Raw genomic sequence first — 24162 nt, 5'->3', positions numbered from 1 at the left:
GAAAGCATATGTTTACTATAAAAGGTGGAGTATACATTTCAGCAAAAATAAAATAATTACTAGATTTCAATCATGGCTTGGTTCAGGAGCTGACCAACATAAATAATCAAAGCCCCTATGTTACGTGCCTTACGTATCTGCGTACGTGTACTGGTGTGTGCTCTGCGTTCAGCTGTGATTGGTTCACGTCCCCGTCATTCAAACTCCGCTGTCCTGTGCTCCTGTCCAATCCGATGTCCCCGACTACTGTTTAAATGCCCCTCATTTCTCCATTTCCAGAGAGCCGACAGATCGCAAGCGCCGTTTTGTGTTGCTACCCTGTTTGTTTGTGTTCAATTACCTTCGTGATTGATTGTGTTTTCCTTGTGTAATTACCTACTATTTTCTTCTCTGTTTTGGTTTCGTCACATTGACATCTGTTATTGACTTTTGTTCAGGGGAAAACGGGTAGATGAGGTGAGATGTTTACACGTAGGGATATGTGTTTTCTAGCACATTAGGTATTTGGGTAGGGGCGGTGATCACCCCTTTGTATTAGTTGTCAGGGTTATATAGTTTAGTTAATTTAGATAGTTAGGGTCTGTCCAGAAACACAATTCAGGTAGTGGATTCCCTTCTATACTAGCTTAGATAGTTTGTGTTTTGTTTCAGTATTAGCCGACACCGTCCAGGGTGTTTTCCTCTGTGTCTGTGTTTGTTTATAATTTGTATTATTATTATTTGTATCATGTCCATTTTGATTTTTGTACATAATTGTATATACTCCACTCCGCTTTGTAAATAAACCCTTTTTATATATATAGTTGACTCTTAGTGTTGGTTTTTGGCACTCACCTCACTCTCCCACTACTACATTTGTGTGCTCTGTTATGTCCCCCTCATTCCCTTACATCAGCCACTTGGGGTCGTAACACCCTTCTTTACATAGGGATTAAAAGACCTTTTCATGCTTTATTATCAATTCATTATAATTAGCAAATTGACGACTGTGTACCTCACGTTTTATTACTACATTCAAGTAACACTTGATCCTTAAAAGTATCTCTCTTGCATATGAAGAGCAGCCAAGACTTCCAGCACGTTCTGTATGAGGAAGGGCCTCTTGTGTTGCATTGTGTAATCAGAAAGTTTTTTTTTTTTTCTTTTCCTTTTCCTTCATGCAGTCCAGCATGCTGACCAAATTACAATCATGCACACAAGAATCTTAATATAGAAATGAATAAATACATGCAGCGAGGTTATCCTTATATATTTGTTAGGAATAAATGAATAGGCTAAATATCATTGCTTTCCCAACCTATTAGTGATTTAATCTAAATGTTGACTAAAGAACACCTGGTGTGTACAGTATATCCCCGCACCGTCCCACGCTTCAGAAAATTAGTTTTATCAGACTGCTGAGCTACCTTTTACTTCACCCTGTGGACAGAATAACATTTCTAACCTCGTGATCCCTCTATGCTGATTTTCTGCTTGAGAGAATTGCACGATAACTCCCAGATCAAAATGCAAGGATTGTGTGTGAGGAATCTAGGATTATGCGCTGGGAGTTGGAGAGAAGATTATAAAACTGATCATATACTTTTAAATGGCAGATGCCTGAGGCACAGCTGTCTTGAACATGCAACATATTGAATTAGGGCTTTTACAAATGTGTTGTTTATAAAGTGTTATTTACTAAAATAGTTCTCCGATACCATACTTTGTCTACGAAATTCAATTGTCTTAGAAATTGAAGCTAGGATGGGCAGAGAACTGCAATTTCTGTATTTGCATAACAGTGAATGACTGAAAATTAGTTTAAATACTTAGTTAACGATTATAGAAAAATATCATAGTGCTGGTGTGATATAAAACACCTTGTTTGTTTTAGGTAAGAAGTGTACAAAATATCACACAATATATCGACAAGGACCGCCTTTCTATGAAAATATTCCTGATAGGCTCTGGGCTATTTTTCACTAATATAGGCCCTACTGGTTTAGTGCTCTGAGCCTGTTCAGCATTATTTACTGACCTGGAGTGATATACTATAGTTTTGGCAGCTATGCTCCTTCCTTTTGATACTTAAACCTTCTGGCTATTTAGTCTTATTTTATACCCCTCTGTTGCTCTCTGTGAGGCGGGAGGGACACTTTCAGGGGCTGTCCACCACCATTACTCTCAAAATAGGGAAACTTTTTTATTTTTCACGAGATTCCTGAACATCTTTAGGCAGGGATTTTTCTGTGTTTCTATGGTTATTGTTGCCATAGGAACCTGCATTTCGATGTTTTCTTGAATGCAGATGTCTGGCGTTTAATTTATAATTGTTCTTTTAAAATACAAGATTCATTGTAGTTTGGTCAGGACATGAGCAGCTTTTGTAAATGAATCCATTGTGTCCACATTTGCATGTGCTGCTTTTGACAAATCATCTTTGTGTGGCCCATACTTGTACCATGATTGTTATTCTCTTGAGGCAAAATCTCTTGGTTTGGTTCAGTTTGTATGGTGCCATAGCCACAACATTGCAATGCTGTTTTATCTGTGCAGAATTTGAGCCATTTAAACAATCAGATGGCAGCCATTTTGAAAAAGTGCATCCACAACATTTCCCTCAGCTTGTATTGTCAGAATTACTAAGAGTTTTTATTTCTCATGAAACATTACTGTCAATCTACATTTTATTATGCTCATCAATATCATAAAGATTTGTATTTCACATGTAGGTTCTGCCCTATCAAGTGCTTGTTAGTACATTTTAATACATTGTGGGTATGGGTCATTCTAGGACAAATCGGAGATCTAAAAGTTTGAATGAAACTAATTTACCACAAACTCTATTTAAAATGTTATACCAAAGGTTATTTCACTCAGCCAACAACAACATGATTTTTGGAATAATCTCAAGGCACCACAATGTGGTTGATGACCCTGTGTAATGCTAATCAACCTCTTTATCAGAAAATGTTTTGTGCTACTAATTAATTCTTGCTGACATTTTCTTGGAACTTACAATCATAACAATAATTATGATTATAGTAATTGGTATAAAAATGTGTCCTCATTTCTTTTCCTGCTTCATCATAAGCTGACAGAAGTTTGGCCAGAGAGAACAGAAGTGCATTCCCACCATTTCCTTTCATGAATTTCACATAAAGGGAAAGCTTCCTCTCACCTGACTACATTTGCTTTGTTTAATGGACAAGGCTTCAGTGATACACCTGCAAAGTTGTCTTTCTCCTTAATGGTAAAGAGTTCAAACTAAAAAGTAGAAGCTAAGAATGTATAGGAACATGCGTGTTAACAAAACCTTTTAGTATCTGTACACAAATGACTTAGTTAACGACTGTGCTCTGCACCAATCTCCCTGTGTTCATTATGCAAATACAGATGTCGGCATGAACTGTTTAAATGCTTATATTCCTCCTGGGGATCTCGTAATGTCTCCCTCTTAAGTGGAATGTGCTTTTAAAAGTGACACCAGCCATTGAAACCAAACCTCATCTCTTTGCATCGAAAAGAGATTTCAGGGCTTCTTAAATTTAGAGCAACTTCGTACAACCTCTGTGGCTCATATGTTAAGCAGCGCACTTTGATTTTCTGAGATGCTTATAATTAAAAAAAAAACAAAAAAAAACTTCTGTTTATTTAAATTTATTTTTGGAACTTGGTTTCCTGCAAGTATCGATAAGCTCATGTAATTGTGGATTTAATACTTAATTGTATTAGATAAGACATCAACATATGATTTATTGGTATAGAATTGACGTACGACCAAATATACAAGATCCATAAACATTAGAGAAAATTATTTTTAATATAAACTTATTGCGAAGGCATGGGAAATCAGGACGCACTGTGCTGTGTTCACTATAGAAGACAGATGGTGAAATTTGTGATTACCGGCGGTATGCTGGGATTGCTGGTAATTGTGTGATATCTATTATAATTGGGTGTAAACACCTTTTTCTCTCCAAACTGCACAACTTTTTAACCCTCCCCGCTTTTTGTCAATTCCCATGTGACAGCTAATAGATAAATGGACAGCATGTGCCCCTGAACCAAACCATTTCTATATTCATACTGACAGAAAAGCTATACTATAAAAAATGAAAGGCAGAAGAAAAATCAATTTAATAGCCTGGGAAAACATTATACTTCATTGTGTCTGTCAGGTGTCAAAAAGAGATTACCAATTTATTAGAAGTAATGAACTTCTCTGTGCCCCATACCAATTGCAAAATTATTAAGCTAATTTTATCTTTAGCTTCTTGTGTGAAAAGAGTGCTGGAATCTCATGGTTTGCCATGCAACTGCTTTTAAAGGAAAGGTCTAAAATCACACTTTTATGAGTCTGTTTGTGTTATTTTGCAGCTTCAATTTCAAGCAAGAAAACTGAACTTAAAATGAACCTGAGTAAAACAAAGTCATGTTTAACAGCTTTGGTATATATAAGAAAATAGATGAACGGATACTTGAAGAAGTCAAAAATGATGTCTACCTTTGACAACAAATCAGCATAGATGGAGGTTTTATGAAAGAAATTTAAAAAAGAGTGAAAATGGGATGGGATGCATTTGGAAGAAAGTACATGCTGTTGAAAGGAAATCTACCCACTTGCCTGAAGGGAAAAGTATTTGATCAATGCACACTACCAGTACTCACTTATGGCTGTGAGACCTGGTCACTTAATGCAAAAATAATACAGAACCTGCAGACAACACAAAGGAGCATGGAAAGATGTTTGTGTGGAATAACAAGAAAAGAGAAAATGAAATGAATGGATCTGAGAACAAACCAAAATAATTGAAAGAGTCAAAATGTGAAAATTGCACTGGGCCGGACACATTGAAGAAGAGCAGATCAAAGATGGACAAAGGAAGCTGTTGAATGGATACCAAGAGATGAAAAAAGACCTAGAAGACGACCACATGGAAGATGGGAAGATGAAATAATACACTTTGCAGGCGTGACATGGAAATGAGAAACTAGATCAAAGTGGAAACAACTTGGGGAGCCTTCATCCAGCAGGGGACTGATTTATTTTGAATGTGTGATTGTTTACTTGCAATCTCCCCTGCGGATTCATCTCCTTTGTTGTGGGAAGTAAAAAATTATTGACTGGATTTACTTGATAATATTAGTTGCCATGGGGAAGACAAATCTACAGATTCACAGTGATTCCGTTATCCAGGATGATATGATGACACATTAGAGAGTTAAATGCTGAAGTTTCCACCATTATTTAGAAAGTTTTCAGTTTCACGTTTTAAAAGTTGCTTATATGATGGACACAATATAGAAGAGTGGTATGTATGAATCCGTGATTTTAGAACTAGTGTGACCTTTCCTTTAATGTCTCATTTTCAAATTAAACACTACAGTTTAAACATACGTTATATAAAAAAAACTGGAAAAATATAAACGTTTATTTGAAACTCCAGCATTGGAAAAAGGAAACTTAACTCTGTGTGGTACCAACTACAATATCTTCATAATAGAATAATACAATACAACACTAATCCTCTTTGAAACAGCTTTTATATAGGCATGTATCAATTTTAGATCAGTTCTTAATGTCAGATGTATCTGGCTTCCTTTATCAGTGAGATATTAATCACATCTGTGAAGAAAGGACATGTTAAGTGAAAGCTTTTTGTTTTCACAGTAGATCAGACAGGCAAGATGAATCTGAGCCTACACAGACGACTTTAACACAACCTTCAAATACTTCAAACCTCGTACATCTCCAGCTACCCCTGGTATGAACCTCCTCTACAAAGGGGCTTTGATGGATATCTCAATTCTTTCTTTCTTTGTACTAGGAAGCAATGGAAGCCTTTTATGTCCACAGAATTTAAGCTTAAATTAAACAAATCAATTGATTAATTAAATTTGAAATTCATACAATTCTCTGTTCTCTTGAACGAAATGCAAGACATCTGATGGAAATATTTTTTCTGAAGCGTTTCTGTTACGTCTTTGGCTGTAGATGTATCCGCCATAGCCCTGTAAATAGTAATCATCGTAAATATTGTGTGCAGTATTGTTTCTTTTGTGTAAGTCTGAACACTTTTAAAACCATCTGCTTAGTCTGGGTTGTTAACCTTCTTTTTTCATAGGAGAAATCCTCTTGTCTTCATAGCCCTCCAGTGGATATGGAAACAGCTGTACACATGTTCAAGCTCACAGTTCAGGCAAATGGGACTGAGATGGAAAAACTGAAGGATATTCAAGTCAGTCTAAAGAGTTCTCAGGGTTGTAAAGTGTCATGGACATCACACCTTATGTGTTGCAAAAATGAGTTAAAATCTCATATAATAAAACATGAAATCTAATAGTTATTCACACTTTTCATACATATGTTGAAGAGGATGTTATTTATGAAATCCACATTCACATTACCGGGAACTGATATCCACTGTGCAGTCTGCCCCAGATTGTGGAGTGGGATCATTAAAAGACACGCTGTCTGAGAAGTGCTATTTTTGGCATTGTTCGCCTTATTTGTTTATTTGGTTTCACTTTTATTGTGGCATGATTGGCAGAGATCCACTGAGCTGCAGCATCTTGTTTACAGGATTGCTTTCGCTCTTCTCTGATGATTATTTCTGAAGTCAGACAAAGAATGCCACCAGGGACTCTTGCAGGTTAGACATTTGCAGTTTGACATGATTTCAGTATAAACCTCAGAGCTCTATTTGAGACAAAACTCTTAAAAGCTTTGAAATCTCAGAATATCTTCATTGCGTTGCATCCAGGAGACAGCAGAAACAGTCTGAGCATGTATGTATACAAATAATTTCAGGTAATATTGCATTATTTAAAAAAACCAAAACAAAGAATAATACATGTGGTGACGTGTCAATTTCGCAGTACAGAGGACTAATAATAGGCTTTGAATGTTAAGCTCAGTTTGAATGACATTCCTTCTAAATACAATCCAGCTATTCCAAATGAGATTTTCATGAACTGATTGCCTACTGAACACATTTTGTTACATTTTGTTTTCATTTCCAATGCAATTCTTTGAGATTATTATTTAATTCAACGGCAGCTGAGATTTTGGATGCTTTATATAGACTGCATCATTAATATATACATACATTTTTCAAATTAATCTGGTGTATCGCTTTACATGATACATATTTCAAACAAAAGTAAAACAGTGGAAGTGTTTTTAGTTTATAAGTAACCTGCAGAAGAGCTTTGTGTGTGACACTGTGCATTACTGATGTAAAGCCTATATATAATTGTACTCTTCATGCAATAAATGCAGGACTGTTTCAGTAGGACTGAGTTGAGTTTTAAACATTGCATCCTTGAATCATTTCACCTATGTTTCACCGAGATCTTCAGGACCATATAAGAACATGCTAATGTTGACAGTGTTTAGTTGCTATGATGTTTTGACATGAATAAAATGACTCCTGGCAGTTATAAAGCCAACAAAACCAGCTCTCCCAGAAGCAATTCATTTCAATAACTCAAAACTCTGGGCAGTTCAGCCATTAGTTAACATCAGGCCCTGATCTGGGACACCAGAACAGCTATCGGATTGCAATGTTTTTACCTCTTCAGTGCTTATCTTCCCTCCACTTCGGTGAACACTTCACACATCTAAACATTTTGTTTATAGGTAATATAGAACTTTAACTACATTAGGAAATGGCGTTCAGTTACAATGCCAAAACGATATGGAGAAAAATGTACTTGGATTTAAAATGTTATTGTTGGATTGGCATTATACAGAAGATAATGAAAGTATTTAAATCAAAGTCACCTTTTCTAAGATATGTTAAGCAGTAGAAGAGGCAACCTAAATTAAAAACATATGTAATAAAATGTGGGGTGAAAATACACACTGATCCTTGTATTAATTCTGCTGAAATGAAAAACAGACAAGCAGCTATAATGAAATTCTGTCCAACATGTCTTGGAGGCCTCTGATTTGTATTATTTTTCTAAAACAAATAAAAAAATAAAAGAAATTAAAATAAAAATACACTTGGGATTCTAGTCATATAAGCTCCTTCAGAAATTCTGGTTAATGTTCTGCATTGCATTGTAAGTCACCAAATACCTAAGGTATTGATTCAAATCGTTAATTTGAAATATTTTAACCAGAGGGTCTTATGTGATAAAGCACCTCGTTATCAAGTATGTACAGGGACCGCTCTGCTCTGTTGTGGAGCTTTCTCTAAATTATATTAACCTCTTTTTTTTTTTTTTTTAACCTCCCAAGATTGCATCCCAAATAATTAACATCCCTCCTTACAGGTTCAGAGACGCAGGCTAATATGCCTGGATGCGACTCCGAATGTTAGCCCCCCTGACAATTCAGCTGAACGTGCCTAGTAATCCATCCTGAATATTTGAATGCATCCTGTGTGGTTTGTTTCCTAAACAGTTACCTTTAAGTTTTTTTGGTGATTTACTAAAAGCCAAAGCAAGATGCTCTTCTTTAAATAGTTATTTCTGGGTGCTGTGAGTGCTGGAGTTTGTCGAGAAATTGTTAGTCTATATTCCAAACATTCCCCAGTCCCTGAGTTAAGAGGTTATCAGCATGATTTTTTGAAGGGGTTGGTTGCAAAGTGATTTTGAAAGCCTGAATAACTTCAGCCAAGCCAAATCACTTTATTTCTAGTGGATGCACTATATATCGTATAAAATTGAAAGGACCTGGAGTTTTTAGATATAACCTTGCAACCAATATCTTAATTTGCCCCGTTCGAAAGCACACCATACTTGTTCAGGTAAGCATGCCTTTCATGTACAAACCCGAATAATAACATCCCATTGCTGTGTGAATAGCTGTGATGTTATAGCAGCTATTCCAGCTGATGATTTCCATATTGCCTTCAAAGGAGAGGAAATAACATCAAATCCAATAGAAATGCTAATGAATGGAGTGTTTGAGAATAAGTGAAATTATGTGTGAGTGAGAGACACACAGAGGGAAATGGAAAAGGTAGAGTTTGTGCGTGTGTATGTGGGCGAGAGATACTTTGAGATCTCCTCTGGTCAGAGATGTCTGTGGCATTGTAGACCGTTTGATAGATTGTGGACTGTTGATCAGGAAGCTGCCGATGTTTGCAGGGGAACAACAGGATGAGCTATGTAGACCTACATAATAATAATTACCTTGGTGCCTCATTAGTTGGAGGAAGGAGGATTGTCTGGTTTTGATCTGCCTGCCCTGAACAACATTGCCTCGGGCTAATCTTCGACCCGTCCATAAAAAACATTTCAGATCTAAATATGCTCAGTCTGAGCACAACTTATTCTCACCTGAAAAGCTTATGTGTTACAGCAAGGCTGCGGTGTTTCAAAGTCATGCTGTGTTTTGAACAGTAGAATCTGTCTTAGTTTCTGTGTTACTTGGAAATAAACTCGCTTTGCTTTCCATTGGGACAAAAGCCTACCAGAGTAGTCAGAGATCATTAACCATCTGACTATTGACTTTGTGCAGCTTTCTTAGAGGGTCAGCAGACTGAGAAGGAGAGCGTTTGGGAAGTCTTGATGACTGTAGCTGCTGAAGGTACACAGGCATGAGTTCAGTCTAGAGCTCAGATATGTGGGATAATCAGGTTTCATTATCCCCCCCAGTTTTTACACAGTTGATGTGTTTTGATTTTCCAACTAAACAACCTGTGAAATTGTACTTATAGTTCACCAGGGGCTCATTTCTGTCTGTTAATTTACAATAGCATTATAGTAAGTATAGTACCCAGAGAGAGTTTATATTAAAAGCTTGACCTTAAATTGTTCAGAAGTAATTTTTAATGAAAGGATTGCGAAGGGTGTGCAGTGATGTTTGCGGTGATGAAAACTAAACTATGAAGTTTTGAAAGTACATCTCCTAGATTCTCAAGATTAAATGTTATGAAGCTATTTTCTCTGGTGGAAATACACCTTTGACATCATTAAGGTAGCTTTACGATCCAACCAAAGAAACTCTACATGTCAGAGCAGGTCACATTTTTCGAAAAATCATTCTTCTGAAAAAAGGAACGGTCTATTTTTGCTGTTGAATATGAAAATAGAAATCAAAGAACGATAATCATTTGCATATACTGACTGTCTTCAAAGGAGGTTGATAACAGAATGCTTCTATGTTTTGGCTATTGTTAAAACTCCACATCCAAGCAAGCTCCATTTCCTGAAGGAACCCTCCTGACTCTGACAGCAGGAGGCCATTGCAATAAATGGAGATGAGAATTGACAGCTGAGCACTGTACTGTGTGCACACATCCCACCTGCTGGCCACTCAGCGTGGTGACAGCAGCACTCTGTCTGCATTTCACTTTAATGGCTTTCGTTTCCTTTGTGGGTGTGTGTATGCGTGCCTGTATATTTATCTGAAGGTAAAATAAATAATATGAAATAAAATTCACATTAATGTAGACTGGGATGTATTAAGTGTTTTTTCTTTTATTCCATCCCCTCCTGAATCCAGACTTTTCAAAAGTTACCCATACTTAGTCTTCAGCACTTGACTGTGATTGAAAAACAAACCCCTTCAGATATTCTAATGTATCACCTGATCCAATATGACCCCATAATGTACATTTATGTATTCATCATTTCAGAAGTAAGAGTGCTGGAAAGAGATTTACTCTGGAAACAAACCTCAGGCGTTCCATTTTCATCTTGGTTTCATCGATGCTAATATGTTGTCTCATTAACATCTCTTTCATTCCCAGCGTTTCAGATATTCAATGAGAGTGCGAACTGTGCAGAAATGGAAAAGCGTACTAATTTTCTTCTGAGCATTTGGTGAATTCAAATAAATCGGCAGCTCTGTTTTTATAACAACAACATTGTCCCCATGGCATGTGAACAGCAAAGTGATATGTTCTGTAAGTATTGTACATGTTCTCAAAAGAAAGACTGAGGCATTAATCAAATAAAGCACAGAAAGTGTCTGGAGTCATGCTACCTAAAGCACTAGTGTATTGTGTGGGTGCTGTAAGCTTTAAAATGGCATTAGAAGGTCTGATTTTGTTCCACACTCACATCGAGGAGATTTGATTAGTAAAACAGGGCTCAGGGGTGGTTCTGATGGCAAACATGGAAAGCCAGCAGGCAGAAACAGTCTTATAATTGACTCTTTCACTGTTAAACGTCCCTTCAAGAGCAATTAAGAAAATTAGATATTGATACTATTGGCAATGGAAAATGGATAAACATCCCTTGAAATGGCTTAAGCTGTGATTGCAGTATTTTTATGAAAACAAATCAAAAATGCAGTTTACACAAATAACTTTTAAGTGGTGAAAGGGGAAATTATTTAATTTGGACAATTTCAATGTTTTGACTGCATTAGCTTAAATACGAAGTTTAAAGGAGATATTCTAAAATAATACATGTGATGTATACCAAGCAGTAACTTTAACATTATGTAAAGTGTATGAATGGCATTCTCTGTAGTAATTCTTATCAGCTCCTGACAGTCCCCTTAAATTAAAAATTGCGCACTAAGATTTCCAAGGTTACGGTTTCATCCAGTCAATGACAGTGTATTGTATTCTTGGTTTTCTTATAACAGTAATACCTTTTTTTCCTTTCCAGTCTTACCTAATAGGGATTACCATTAAACTCTGATTGGGGGATTGAATCCAATTGAAATATTAAAATAACAAAATAGATAGAGGTATGGATATGTTACTACAAAGGTGTGTAAAACAAGCTAAAAATATAATAGTCATATTTTTAATTGTAATAATTACTTCATATAAAATGCCAAAGTGGGGGTTTTCACTTTTTCCATGAACCCCTTATATGGAATAAATCCCAGATAGATTCTGTCTAAAACAAAGACAGTGGGATTTTAAAGAAATAAAGCACAGTCCACCTTCTAATTTTTGCTCTATGAGAGATGCACTGAATATATTAAGTGGGAAAGAAACCATTGAGTTTGTGATCTGGCCTCCTTGTAGAATTATGTCCCCAATTTCTGCCTCTGTGCAGGTTCTTGGCAGTTCTTACAAACAACTTAAACAGTTTGTATTTTTTAGGGATTTCCTTTAAACATTTGTATTACATTGTGTAAAATCTATTTTTTGTGCATGTAGTTAATTTAAGGCCAGAACAAAATCCAGACAATGTGTTAAAGCTAGTAATGAGGTCAACTTTCGCACATGAAGCTCTTAACATTCAAGAAGATATTCTCCTTGTAATCAGCGCTGATTATGAAAGATTTGATGAACAGAAGGAAACGTTCTTAAATTGCTGATGGACATCTCTTCAGGGATCGCACTTCTAATTTCAGTGAATTCATATAACTGTATCTCTCCTTTATATATGTATAGATACATATTTAAAATCCACTTTATCATAGATGATGAGTCTTTGTTTGTGTGAGCTAATCAAGAATGGCTCATTCCTCACGAGAGGAAATGCGGATATGAAATTAGGCCAGACTGAGCAGGAGATCTGTTTGGTAAATAATTTTTGACTCCCTGGTTAATTCAAATTGGATTTTAGCTGTGCGCTGGACCATGGAGTAAGAAATGGGTTGCCAAGGAAGGCTCTGGGCTTGCACTGTTTTTGCAATGCAAATGTAATTTCCTATCTTCTGTTGCTCTAGAGATTTATGAAAATAGTTCCATTTTTATGAGCCATTTCCATAGGCTTATAACACTTATTATTTTAATTTCCATTGTGTTGTGCTGTAGAATTAAACTCATAGAGTTGTGCTTCACATCCCAGGATTTTGCTGACTGTAAACCTACCTGTGAAGATGTATTTATTAATAGCAAGCTGTGTGTTTTTTTTGTGTATGTGGAAATCCTAGATGATTATTTTAGTAAGCTGAAGAAATTGCCATTCATATTTAAATAGTAAAATATTATTTGTTCTAGCCTAGGTAAACAACACTTAACTCAGAAAATAAGTGCAACATGTCTACGAGCTGTCTAGCTTCAAGAATTGGAGATAAAAAGATGCAATGCAAGTTTTATTACAACCCATTGTCTAGGAATCATAAAATATGGTTGTTTAGCTTGATCGAGTCCTGAATGACATTCTACAAATTCTTGCAACTGAGAAAGTTTCCCAGTAAATTAATTAAGTAAACACGATGCTTCCTGGTGTAATTAAAGCTTAACCTCTCTTCCACTGCAATTAGCCAGTGGGTCACACACACACCCACCCGTAAACACACAGTTTGCTCAAATATGAGGCACAAAATATGCTACGTTTAATAATTGAGTTTGAAATTTCCGAATTAGATGTGTTCTTCTTGTTACTTAAAATATATGAGGCATCATGAAACCATGTGATATTTAGATGGCCTAAACATAAATACATAAACTAAATCTCCGTCCTGCAATCTGCTTAGCTCGGGACATCCATATTTATTTTTGTAGCGCTGGTAAAGATTCACAACTGTAGTGGCTGTTGGTAACGGCAAGTTAGCTGGTAGAGAGATGCCCCATTCTGTGGTCTTGGAAAGGAGGACAGAAAAGAGGTTAAAAGTACAGTTTAGGTCAGGGCAGCACAGTGTAACTTTTGCTCGTTCATTGTACTGTGCAAATGCTGACACGTGCACAGATACAGATGTTATTTTTAATCTGAAACACAGAGACGAACACTCATAATGACTGTAGTGTCACCGCACCAGTTCCCCTGCTAGGAATCCAGATTTATTAATGAGGGTATCATTTTCAACTCCCATAATAATTGCTTTTTATTTTATTTTTTATAGTTAGTTAAAGTTATTATATTGTACGTTTATTTCTACACTGTTCATTCTTAGACATGCACACCTGAGACCAATTGGGATTTTTCTGGATGGACTCCAATTTAGTGCTCCACTAAGCCAAGAACAACATACAGCAGAGATTAAGTTTTGCAAATGGACCTACCCTAAATGTACAGCTTCATTTTGGTGTTTGGCCCTTGATACCAACACTACAGAGATATAAATGAGTGCCTATACTTATTTGGGTTATTTCTGAACACAATCTGTTACCTTTTAAGACTTTTCACTTTAAAGGGGCCATGCCACTAATACGATGCATCAATGTAACAAACAAAACTGAAGGGTACATTGATTGTCCTAATAATTGATACAGAGTAACAAATTGTTTAAATTCGGAGATTAAATTAAATAGCTGTATAAAGCAACTAGAGATTTAATACCAGCCACAGCAGCCACTATAAGCTAAAGTGTATAACAGGCTTTGCCATTCTTGAGACCTTAATATTCCTTGTATTTCCTACAATGCAATCTCGTAGAATTTCCCACGCCTGGAGGTCCAGGTAGAATTATGATCACTTTAGTGTCTGTTGAATGCAATATGATGCAACTGTTGAGCCACTGCGTTGAAAATCAATAACTGTGGAAATAAGGCCACAGAATCTGTAAGAATGGCACAGTAAAGCTTTAGGTAAATGAATGCATGTGTTCTGAGGGATAGCACTCTCTTCTGTGCCTGGTTTAAATAGTTTAATTTAGTGTTTATCTTTTATATATTTATATTTCCATATGCAATATCTAGTGCTGCAAATTTTATTTCTTTCAATAATCTAAATTTAAAGCCTAAGAGGCATTTTTTACTACAGTTGAAAAGGAAAATAAAGTTGCCCTTTGTGTCGGCCTATTAATTCAGATCCAATACTGTGACAGGTCAGTGACTGAAATACATATGGGAGAATATAAATTGCCATACATTAATATCATTTAACCCTCAGAAAAAGATAAAGGTGGTTAAAATTGAAGGGTTTACACATCCATTCTGGATAAATGACTTTGTATAGATTTATTTTCTTAATTTATCACCCACTGTTATTCTCTGTTTGTATGTACATTGCAGGCCAAGCAAACAAATGGTTTTCTTTAAGAATGAAAGCTAAGATGTATGGTTAAACTGCAACCAATACAACTTACACTGATCAGCCATAACATTATGACCACTGACAGGTGAATTGAATAACACTGATAATCTCGTTATCATGGCACCTGTCAGTGGGTGGGATATATTAGGCAGCAAGTGAACATTTTGTCCTCAAAGTTGATGCGTTAGACTTTGACAAGGGCCAAATTGTGATGGCTAGACGACTGGGTCAGAGCATCTCCAAAACTGCAGCTCTTGTGGGGTGTTCCCGGTCTGCAGTGGTCAGTACCTATCAAAAGTGGTCCAAGGAGGGAAAAGCGGTGAACCAGCGACAGGGTCTAACGTCTTGGTGCCAGATACCACAGCACACCTTCAGAGGTCTAGTGGAGTCCATGCCTCGACGGGTCAGGGCTGTTTTGGTGGCAAAAGGGGGACCTACACAATATTAGGCAGATGGTCATAATGTTATGGCTGATCGGTGTATAAATAAATTAACAATAGCCAATTTGAATATTTAACATTTTCTGCCTTTTTATTGCTTATAACTTAAATTATAACAGCATTTTTAATGACAACACATGGAGAGGAAAGTCTGTTGCCATAGGCTTTGTTTTTCTAGGATTGTTGCCTTGGCAACAGGCTTGCACTTTTGTCTTCTATGCAGATATTGAACTTGTAAACAAACAAATCTCAGCCATTTTGAATTGTGCTTTATTTGTCATGAAACATATTACTGTACTTTAGATGTAATTCATTTTACATCTAGGTCTTCACCTATCCACAGGGGATCCAACTCCTCTGTAGTGCTTTCCCTGTTTTTAATTACACATGTAGCAGAGTTACTACAGAGAACTTTCATTCAGCGTCAGGCTAGTTTACCTGCCTTGCCTTTGAGGCATTTTGGAGTACAATTATTATTATTATTATTATTATTGTTAATAATAATAATAATAATTTTAAAGAAGTATTTTAACCTAAGACACAAATTACCTTCAAACTATTTAATTTAGTGTGTGACTCTAATATCAGCAGTGTGATGCGATGTAATAAAATTACACTGATTGTCTGAGGACTCGGATGACTGATTTATGATTCATAGCATTCAGAAGTGTTACGCGGTGACCATCCAATGTATCCGTCTCTGGCTAGCATCAGTGTGAAGTTGGTAATTCTTACATTAAGCTATGTATCATTTATATTTAATTTAGAAGCTGTATGTGAGTCTTTATATTTGAGTTATGTTCATTGATGTATGATATTAGTTTGCATTAACACCACCAGTGTGAATTGATGTGAATTGTGTATAAACTCTTTATAATGAAAGAACATTGCTTATACTGTATTTTTTGATGATGATGATGTGACAACACTTCTTTCCTCTTTCCTAGTTATTTTGAGTTATGCAGTGTACAATTCAAAAGTGTAATAATCTGTGAAATTCTCCATTACATGGCACTGGCAACAATCTGACTGATAGATATGGAAAGATGAGTAGTCATATGTTCTTGATTCAACTGGTGGAAATTCATTTAATTTCCCCCTTGGGCCTCTCAATTTAACCTAAATATGACACATCATTAGCGATGATTTGTGGATGCAGATTCAAACCCAAGAAAGGAAGTTGTGTCCCCATTGTTGCCATGAGAACGCTTAAATGTGACATTTGAGATGCTCCGGGCGTTGAGGTTTGCGCATTTCTCAGAATCACATAGTGTTCCTGCAAAGCGTTTCCCACACATCGAACAAGGTATCCATTCACTGTACTTTCTCAGCATGAAATATTCAGTATAATAGGGGAGAGCAGTTTCGATTTTTGTTTCTGAATTGGGATTTTAGGTACATGGTATCTAGAAGATCCTGACAGCAGCATTTAGGATGTACGACGGCTTCTGCATTAGTGGGATAGCCACGTAAAGATGTGCTGTTGCGAAGACAGCCAAGTTAAAGGAGGTGAACTTTATAAACGTGATGTTACTGAGAAAGACCTGCTCTGATGGAAGTCAGCCATACAGAGACCTAACGTGAAGTCAGATTGAAAAGGGAGGGTTGCAGAAGAACTCTCTCCTGTGATAGCTGATTAATACAGCTTCCCTTTAGAGTACATGCTGGACCATGGGCTTTATCTTTGCCAGGGTGATGCAGAACTGTGTGTGTATACGATATTCCCGTTTATTCACGACAGTGTGTTTTTAAACGGTAAAAAATTCACAATTTAAAAATACTCCTGTTTATGAAATCACAGGGTCATGTAAGTGTATTCTTATATTCTTCTATTATTTCGATCAAATGTAAGCCAACATTTTTTATATAAAATAATTTTGAATTTTTAACAAGCTTTGTTAGAGACGACCAATGGTTCCAATACTTTTGATAAAGTAGGCCTAGTTCATTTTGTCCACTCTGGCTTATGCTGAGACCTCACTGAGCTCTAGTTTGATAATAAAGACACTGTTCATAATGCAAAATTTTAATATATTCTATTCACGTTTTCCCAAATCATTTCTACTGTGGTCCGTGTTTGTGAAATGTGAAATGGACTTGGCTGCAGCGTAGTTGTCATTCAGGCAATCACATATTTCAGTTGAACATGTGTACATACTGTGAAGTAAAAAAAGGAGTAGATTACACATAAAAGGGGTTATGGTGGAGCTTTGCAATACCCTGTTACAAGCACCATGCTGCATGTTGTGTTTAGTTCAGGTCTCCACGCTACTTAAAGGATTTGGGAGTCATTGAATGAATGCAGTGAACAGCCAGTTACTGTAGAATAATTTCAAAGCTAAAGGATGAGGCTGTTACAGAGGCGTTGGCAGATGTGGAGTTGGTTTGCATCAGACACCGTATCAATTGACGACATATCGCATACAAAAAAACAAAGCATCACAATCTTGTATCTAACAGTGGTAGAAGTAAAGGAAATACTCTTAAACTAAGGGAATGTGACATTTCTCCTTCAGACTTCCTGAGGTTCTAGATCAGTAAACAGTTACAGAATTGAATTTTTCATCATTATACCATATGTAGCTGTAGAGATACAATATCTAGATTTGTGGTAATGATTTAAGCCAATGCAAGATCTATTGAGTTTGCAGTTTGCAGGAGGACATTTAGACCTGAGAGTATTGGGCCACGTCTGTGAAGTGATACCCAAGCCTCTGTAAATCAAAGGGCAGTAACTTAAAGTGGATGCCTTGGGAATGAAGGATGATTTCTGGGATAATTGGGCCATAGAAGCAGACAATGTGTATATACCTCTGTGTGACTGTCAGCCCTGGAAACCCTTTAATTAAAGAGGGTGAGTCCTGTGGGGCCATTATCAAGTGGGGCATTGTTACTTTCTCCAGAACTACAACAGCTATAAATATGACATTAGCTAGACCCAGTCATGTCACTCACACAGAACACACACAGAGTGTAACATGGGCATGATAAAATTGATAAAATTGATAAAATTAAGGAAATGCAGTAATGCATGTATAGAAAAGCAAGATAATTTCTGTCATCTGTGAAAAAATGTGCCTGTGTTTTAATTTTACAGACCAAAAAAAAACCTAAAAAACATTCACTTTGGCACAAGAGAGCATACTGTTCCTCCCCCCCATGACAGCTGTACAGCTGGCAGGCACACCATTACTCCAGTGCTGATTGGGTTCGGTATGACCCAGTTACTCCTGTCAAATCTGTTAATACAATCTGCAAATCCCAGATTTAAACCCCAGTAGTGGGTAGTTTTGCATAGACCCACACAAACAACCAATTGCCTGTGTATAAAAGGGATACACGGAACAGCATTTATAATTTAATAAGTCTTACCCCACAATCTAGGACAGTAGTAATCTTTATCTTTCTGCGGTATGTAAAGGACAAACTGTCTCTGAAACAGGCTAGATTACAAAGTAAAGGCTTTTCATAGGAGTTCATTGCCGTCTGAAAAAATGGATTCTGTTAACCCATTCATCCGCTGGCCTGGTTAGCCTTTCCTTTTGTGCTAATTGGACTAGCACACAAACCCCTCAATCTGGGAACACTTCTCCAACGATGGACCATTTGAGGCAATCATCGCACACTGAAGGAGAGCAACCTATTGAGTGAAGGCAGCAGCCCAGCAATTGAGAGAGCTTTAAACAGGGCCGAAAATAGGCTTTGTCTGGGAATAAATCCCCAGGAACAATGGTCCCCTGTGAAAGGGGTCTTTGAGAAGGGCATTGAATTTATTTTATTGTTTACCTTCTTGTAATGAACCCAAGTAACAGATTTCAGTGAACAGATTTTGGAAAATGTCTTTGTCTGTTGTTTTTAGGCTTGTGGGATTCTGTACAAGTTCTGTTTATTTGGAGCACCCATCAATTTCTGAAACATAATGTTGATAATGAGTTCAAACAGGCTCCATTAGTGTGATTTTGATGTTACTTTCTACTTTTGAGTTTCCTCCTTCCTCTTGATAAAATTGACCTCCTTCCTAAGGTGGGAAGGTAATTTCTTTATGAAAGTTTTTTAAAAGCTCTTTTTCATTGTATTGTATCTGTGCTGACACTGTGAAATAGGAAGCAGTCATTGGTAACTTCTCATAATAGCAGCAAAGTTTATTTTTCAAATTTCTTATAGCTCCTCAGAAACCTAGTAAACCTCTTTGGGCTCAGCTATTTATCACATGAGGCTCAATTTGCCTTATTTCTGAAGTGGCTGAAACTAGACTATAATTTCCATCCCTGGGTTGCTTTGAAAATAATGTTTCCAGAATAAATATTTCTTTTATTTGAAGTGGAAGACGATGAAATTTAATGCCTCATAGAAAATGGGAAATCAGATTTGATTTTTTCCACATATTGACTTCTTATATAAATAGCAAAAAAGAATCCCTGTAGTGGAATTTGCAAGTGGAATGCAATTGGAAACGATAATACCACGATAATATCACAATGATGACCTACAATTGTGTGATGATCGTTAATCAAACACTTTGTAATTGTGATAGGATGCAGCTTGATTGGGGAATTTGTCATTCCTCACCTTATTTGCCAGTATATTCCCTGTTTCTCTGAAAACTTTTTTTTATTTTTCCTTTTCTGATGCATTATTCATTTCAGTTGTCTATTGCTGTCTTTCTGCAGAACTGTATTTTTTTTTTTTTTTATTAAAGTACATATTGAACCTTGATTTCAGTGTAAACTTCTGTACTAGGTTGTGGAACTCTCATTTCTTATCCAGTGAGAATAAATGCTTTTTTTCCTGTGTCCTTCAGCAAATTCAGCAATTTTACTTTTCTGTATTTTAAAGACAGAATGTTCTGCCATAGCCAGTGTTCTATTCAGAAGGAAAAATGATGTCACAAAATATAACAGTTTTCTCTTACAGGTAACTATCCTTTTGTACCTGCTAGTTCCTCTACATCTAATATCTAATATAAGTTTTAATGCTCTGCATAATGAAAGTAGAAAGTATATTGCTCTCAGCTAAAGGTTGTCTCTTTTTTCACACTGCTATTTACTCCTCAGCCAATTCATCTCTTTCTTTATTTCAGAGGAAGTCTGTCATCGTCATGAGTTTGATAGTGGCCGTGTCTCTGTTCGTTGTGGTGGTCAATTACACGGAGAAGCCCTACATCTTACTGCAGCCAGTCTTTGGACAGACTTTCAGCAACCGATGGGTCTTTTCTCGTCTGCAGCACAAGAACTTGAAACCACACCTGGGTTACGTCAGCGTCCCAAAACAAGAGGTAAGCCCTCAAAGTCAAGCATGCGTGAACTGTACTTCATCAACTTTAATTCAGGAACCAATTAAAGATTTTCAAAGAAAGCTATATAAAGTAGTTACCACCTAGATTCCAATTAATTATTCAATTTTATTCCCTTATGAAAAATACAAAACCACCAAACTCACAACAGCCATGAGCAATTAAGATATTCTCTGTTTTCATGTTCTGTAGGAACTGTAGGATTTGTGACTTCATGAGCCATTAGCACATTTCATTGTACATTTCTGATATAATTGCTGCCAAATCTTTAGATTTTTACGTGAGAGTGAAAGGTCCACAAAACTGAAGGTTTGTTTTTCAAACTTTCATGCGATTGCTTTTTTTCTTGTTGATTCTCTGTAGAACAGTACTGTATTGCTTGCACTGAAGTTATGCCATCAGTCATTAGAGAAACGTTAAAAGGCAATAAACGTACGATGAATAAAGGTAAAATGTTTGAAAGTGATGAGTTTGGCGAGACACGGATGCAGTGTAATTATCAAACCATATTACATAAGCTAAATGAATGTAATCCACTACAGGAGAAGGAAGTGGATGTTGTGCTAAATATAGATTTATAAATTAAGTATTTTAATACACAGAATTATGTCAGTGTCCGTTGTTTATTCCTACTTAATTTGATGGCTGTTTGAAAAAAGTGACAGAGCCCATAAACGGAACAGATGGCCATGTCTGTGTGAAGAGGGTACTAGTTCTGTTGGAATTTATCTCTTAACAAGCCTCTAAATCTAGCAGAAACACATACATTGATTTGTGTGAAAATATACTGCTTCGCTGTACGGTGCTAGCTTTATTATTTCAAATAAAACATGGTAACAGCTGCACATTATTGATTTTCGTGAAGATTGTTTTCATCTCTGTGTCCTGAATAAAGTGATAAATAAAGGCACTGTTTATAGGTGATATTATAATAAGGTCATGTCTGCTACCTCTGTTGTTAATGGTAGACGGCTGACCCGTGAGGAAAACATATATTTGTATTTTCATTGTCCTCATTAGATGAACTTCTATTGCATTAAAAAATAAACTAAAAACTGTGTAAACAAAAATTAATCATATTCTGCAATAAAAATATATTATTTTGGTGAATTATTGTTCATCTGGTTTGAGTCTGAAGGCATAAAATGAGTAATAGAAATGCTAGTTGTATTATACGACTGATTTTCACAGTTCACTGACAAGGTGTTTATACTGTGCTGCACATTTCTCATTACAGAGAATACGGAAGACCCCTTCTGTAGAAGAACGCAGCCGGTCTTTGTGATATGTTTTACCACATTAAGGCGAGGCAGACAGGAGTTATTTATTAATTAATTTATTATGTGTTTTTTATAGGGGCGGAAGACAACAAACAAATTTAAAGCTACCTATTTATAGTGAACTTGTTCAACAAGCACAGGAATAGGTGTGATGTTTCTCTCGCGAAACAGACAAGCATGCTATATCAGGTGAACAGCAGTCTTCTGTCTTCAGCTGTCCCTGTGTGGGGTGGTTTAGGATGGTCAATGGTGAGTCCCTTCATTCTTCTGTGCGCTCTTTCCCATCTTCTAGTTCATAGGAGATATTTTACACACCAGGCAGCTGTCCGGAAAATCAACAAGCTTTTCAACAAGATTAATCAAAGGTTGAATTAAATGTGTTTTGTATGCCCTATACAACAAAGTTTATCTTATGCATTCTTTAGACTAAATAAGCATTTAGATTCACCATAGAACCACAGTTATTATTGAATATGATCAGTTTTCTGATGTATTATTCAAATTTACAAGAAATATTCATACAGGCTGTCTTTCTTGCAACTCTTGACCTTTTCTTTTGTGTATGAATATATTTATGTATAAAAAATCAAATAAAGTCCTGGTTGTTTCTTCCATGAAATGATGTTGATGAATGTACACAGCTGTTATTAATATTTGACGTATTGATACAGTGTGGCAAACTGAACCAGTGATGAGGTACTGCTTTGTGATTGGAGTGATAACGGGAGTAATAATCCAAACCTTCATCGAGTTGCAGCTATTTTATTTCTATAGCCAGTTTTTAATTTCTTAAACGTGATTTCATCTAAAGCACTGTGGTGTTTTTCAGACTGCTTATACGCCTGTTTTGCATGCTCAATATCCCGTCCAGCAGATTGACTACATGCTTTAAATATGCATGGGACACTTACAGGCAAATTGTGCTAAATTTCACTAAAGCCCCAATTATACAAGCTCATTGGGACCCAAATGAGCACAGATAAATGAAGTGTAATAATCTGTAGAAGACCCTTTATAAAATAATGCTTATTCAGCCAAATGTCTTATTCAGTCTATTAGAAAAAGCTTTAGAGAGGAGCCTGATGCTAAAATTATAGCACTTGCATTTGTACTGGTTGGACAATTAAATTTAAAGTGAGAGCTTTTGGGGTTCTACCTTCAGACAGCTGTTTAACTATTATACGGTATATTTTATTACATGTACAAGAGTGTTTCATCCTTTCAAAGAGCTTTCTGGTGCAGGATAATAAACTATGCAACTATAAAGATGAAATTCAGCTGAAGACAGTTTGAGAATCTGAAACGCCTCACCTGCCAGTAGCTCATGTCACCAGGAACCAAAACTCACCATAAAAAACTAAAGAAACGGATTCAGATAGTATCTTTACATCACCAGGCAAAAATTCCTATACTAGAGTACCCATTTCCTTGGTGGTGTGTTTTTTGTTACACCGATTACAGAAAATGGAAAGGGGCACTGAAGTGGTATGTCTACAAATTACCTGCAGTTCCCCAGGGTCATGTGTGTATTTACAGTGTAATACCGTACAGACGACATCTTGACCTTTTTCCTCTTCCTGGCTCGTTCCTTGTACAATATTTACATTTTTCCTCTTGTGCCAAAGATATTCTCCTGTAGTCTCCAATCAGAACAGGGTAAATAAGTGACAGTTGGTATTTCTTCAGGCTGCCGAATACTAATGGGGTGGTGAGTACACATGTGGAGGGGAGAAATGTGGTTGACTGGTTTGAAATTCCATCTCTATCAGAAAATGACCTTCTCAGCCCGGCGGGGTGGGGGAGAATAAAAATAATATATTATATACATTTCAAGGCAGAAGTAATGTAAAGCAAACCTGGCTAATGAGACTGAGCCACAGTTTTGATCAGCGAGAACATGCATATCAGTGGAATTACATTAACAGCCGCTGATGGAGCCGGATTGAATAATTTCATAGGCAGTCGTTCCTACTGCCGGCAAACAAGAAAGGAAAGCATTAACAGTAACCCTTTGTTAATATTTACTGTCACAAATGAAGGAGCTGTGCACCCAAACCCTGGGAAGAGACCCTGAGGGACTGTTGAAGTTGAAATGATAAGTCATTCACTTCACCCCTAGTCCACAGTGTTTCTTTCCTTTATTGCATTGATGTAATGAACCACCCGTTGCATATTCCACATGGCTTTGGGCTTGATTGAGAATTGAGACTGGAGCCTCTGATCTCACTTTACTTTTAGTTTTTTTTAATTAGTTCAGAAAACAGTTTAATTTCATGTGGTTGTAGAAAGTCTAAAACTACTGACCTTCCATAGTTCATGG

At 36.5% G+C, this 24162-nt stretch overlaps 1 protein-coding gene across 1 annotated transcript in view; it reads left to right on the top strand.

Moving 5' to 3' along the window:
- The window catches only part of st6galnac3 (ST6 (alpha-N-acetyl-neuraminyl-2,3-beta-galactosyl-1,3)-N-acetylgalactosaminide alpha-2,6-sialyltransferase 3), an 81289-nt gene that overhangs the window by 14115 nt on the left and 43012 nt on the right, over positions 1 to 24162 (top strand). Inside the window, exon 2 of the mRNA XM_066692040.1 lies at positions 20350 to 20544. Within this exon, the coding sequence (XP_066548137.1) occupies positions 20350 to 20544 (195 nt within the window). The remainder of the gene's footprint in view (positions 1 to 20349; positions 20545 to 24162) is intronic.

The sequence above is a fragment of the Amia ocellicauda genome, chromosome 19 (assembly GCF_036373705.1).
Source record: "Amia ocellicauda isolate fAmiCal2 chromosome 19, fAmiCal2.hap1, whole genome shotgun sequence".
In the NCBI taxonomy this organism is placed as follows: Eukaryota; Metazoa; Chordata; class Actinopteri; order Amiiformes; family Amiidae; genus Amia; species Amia ocellicauda.
This window is presented reverse-complemented; position numbering and strand designations above follow the sequence as displayed.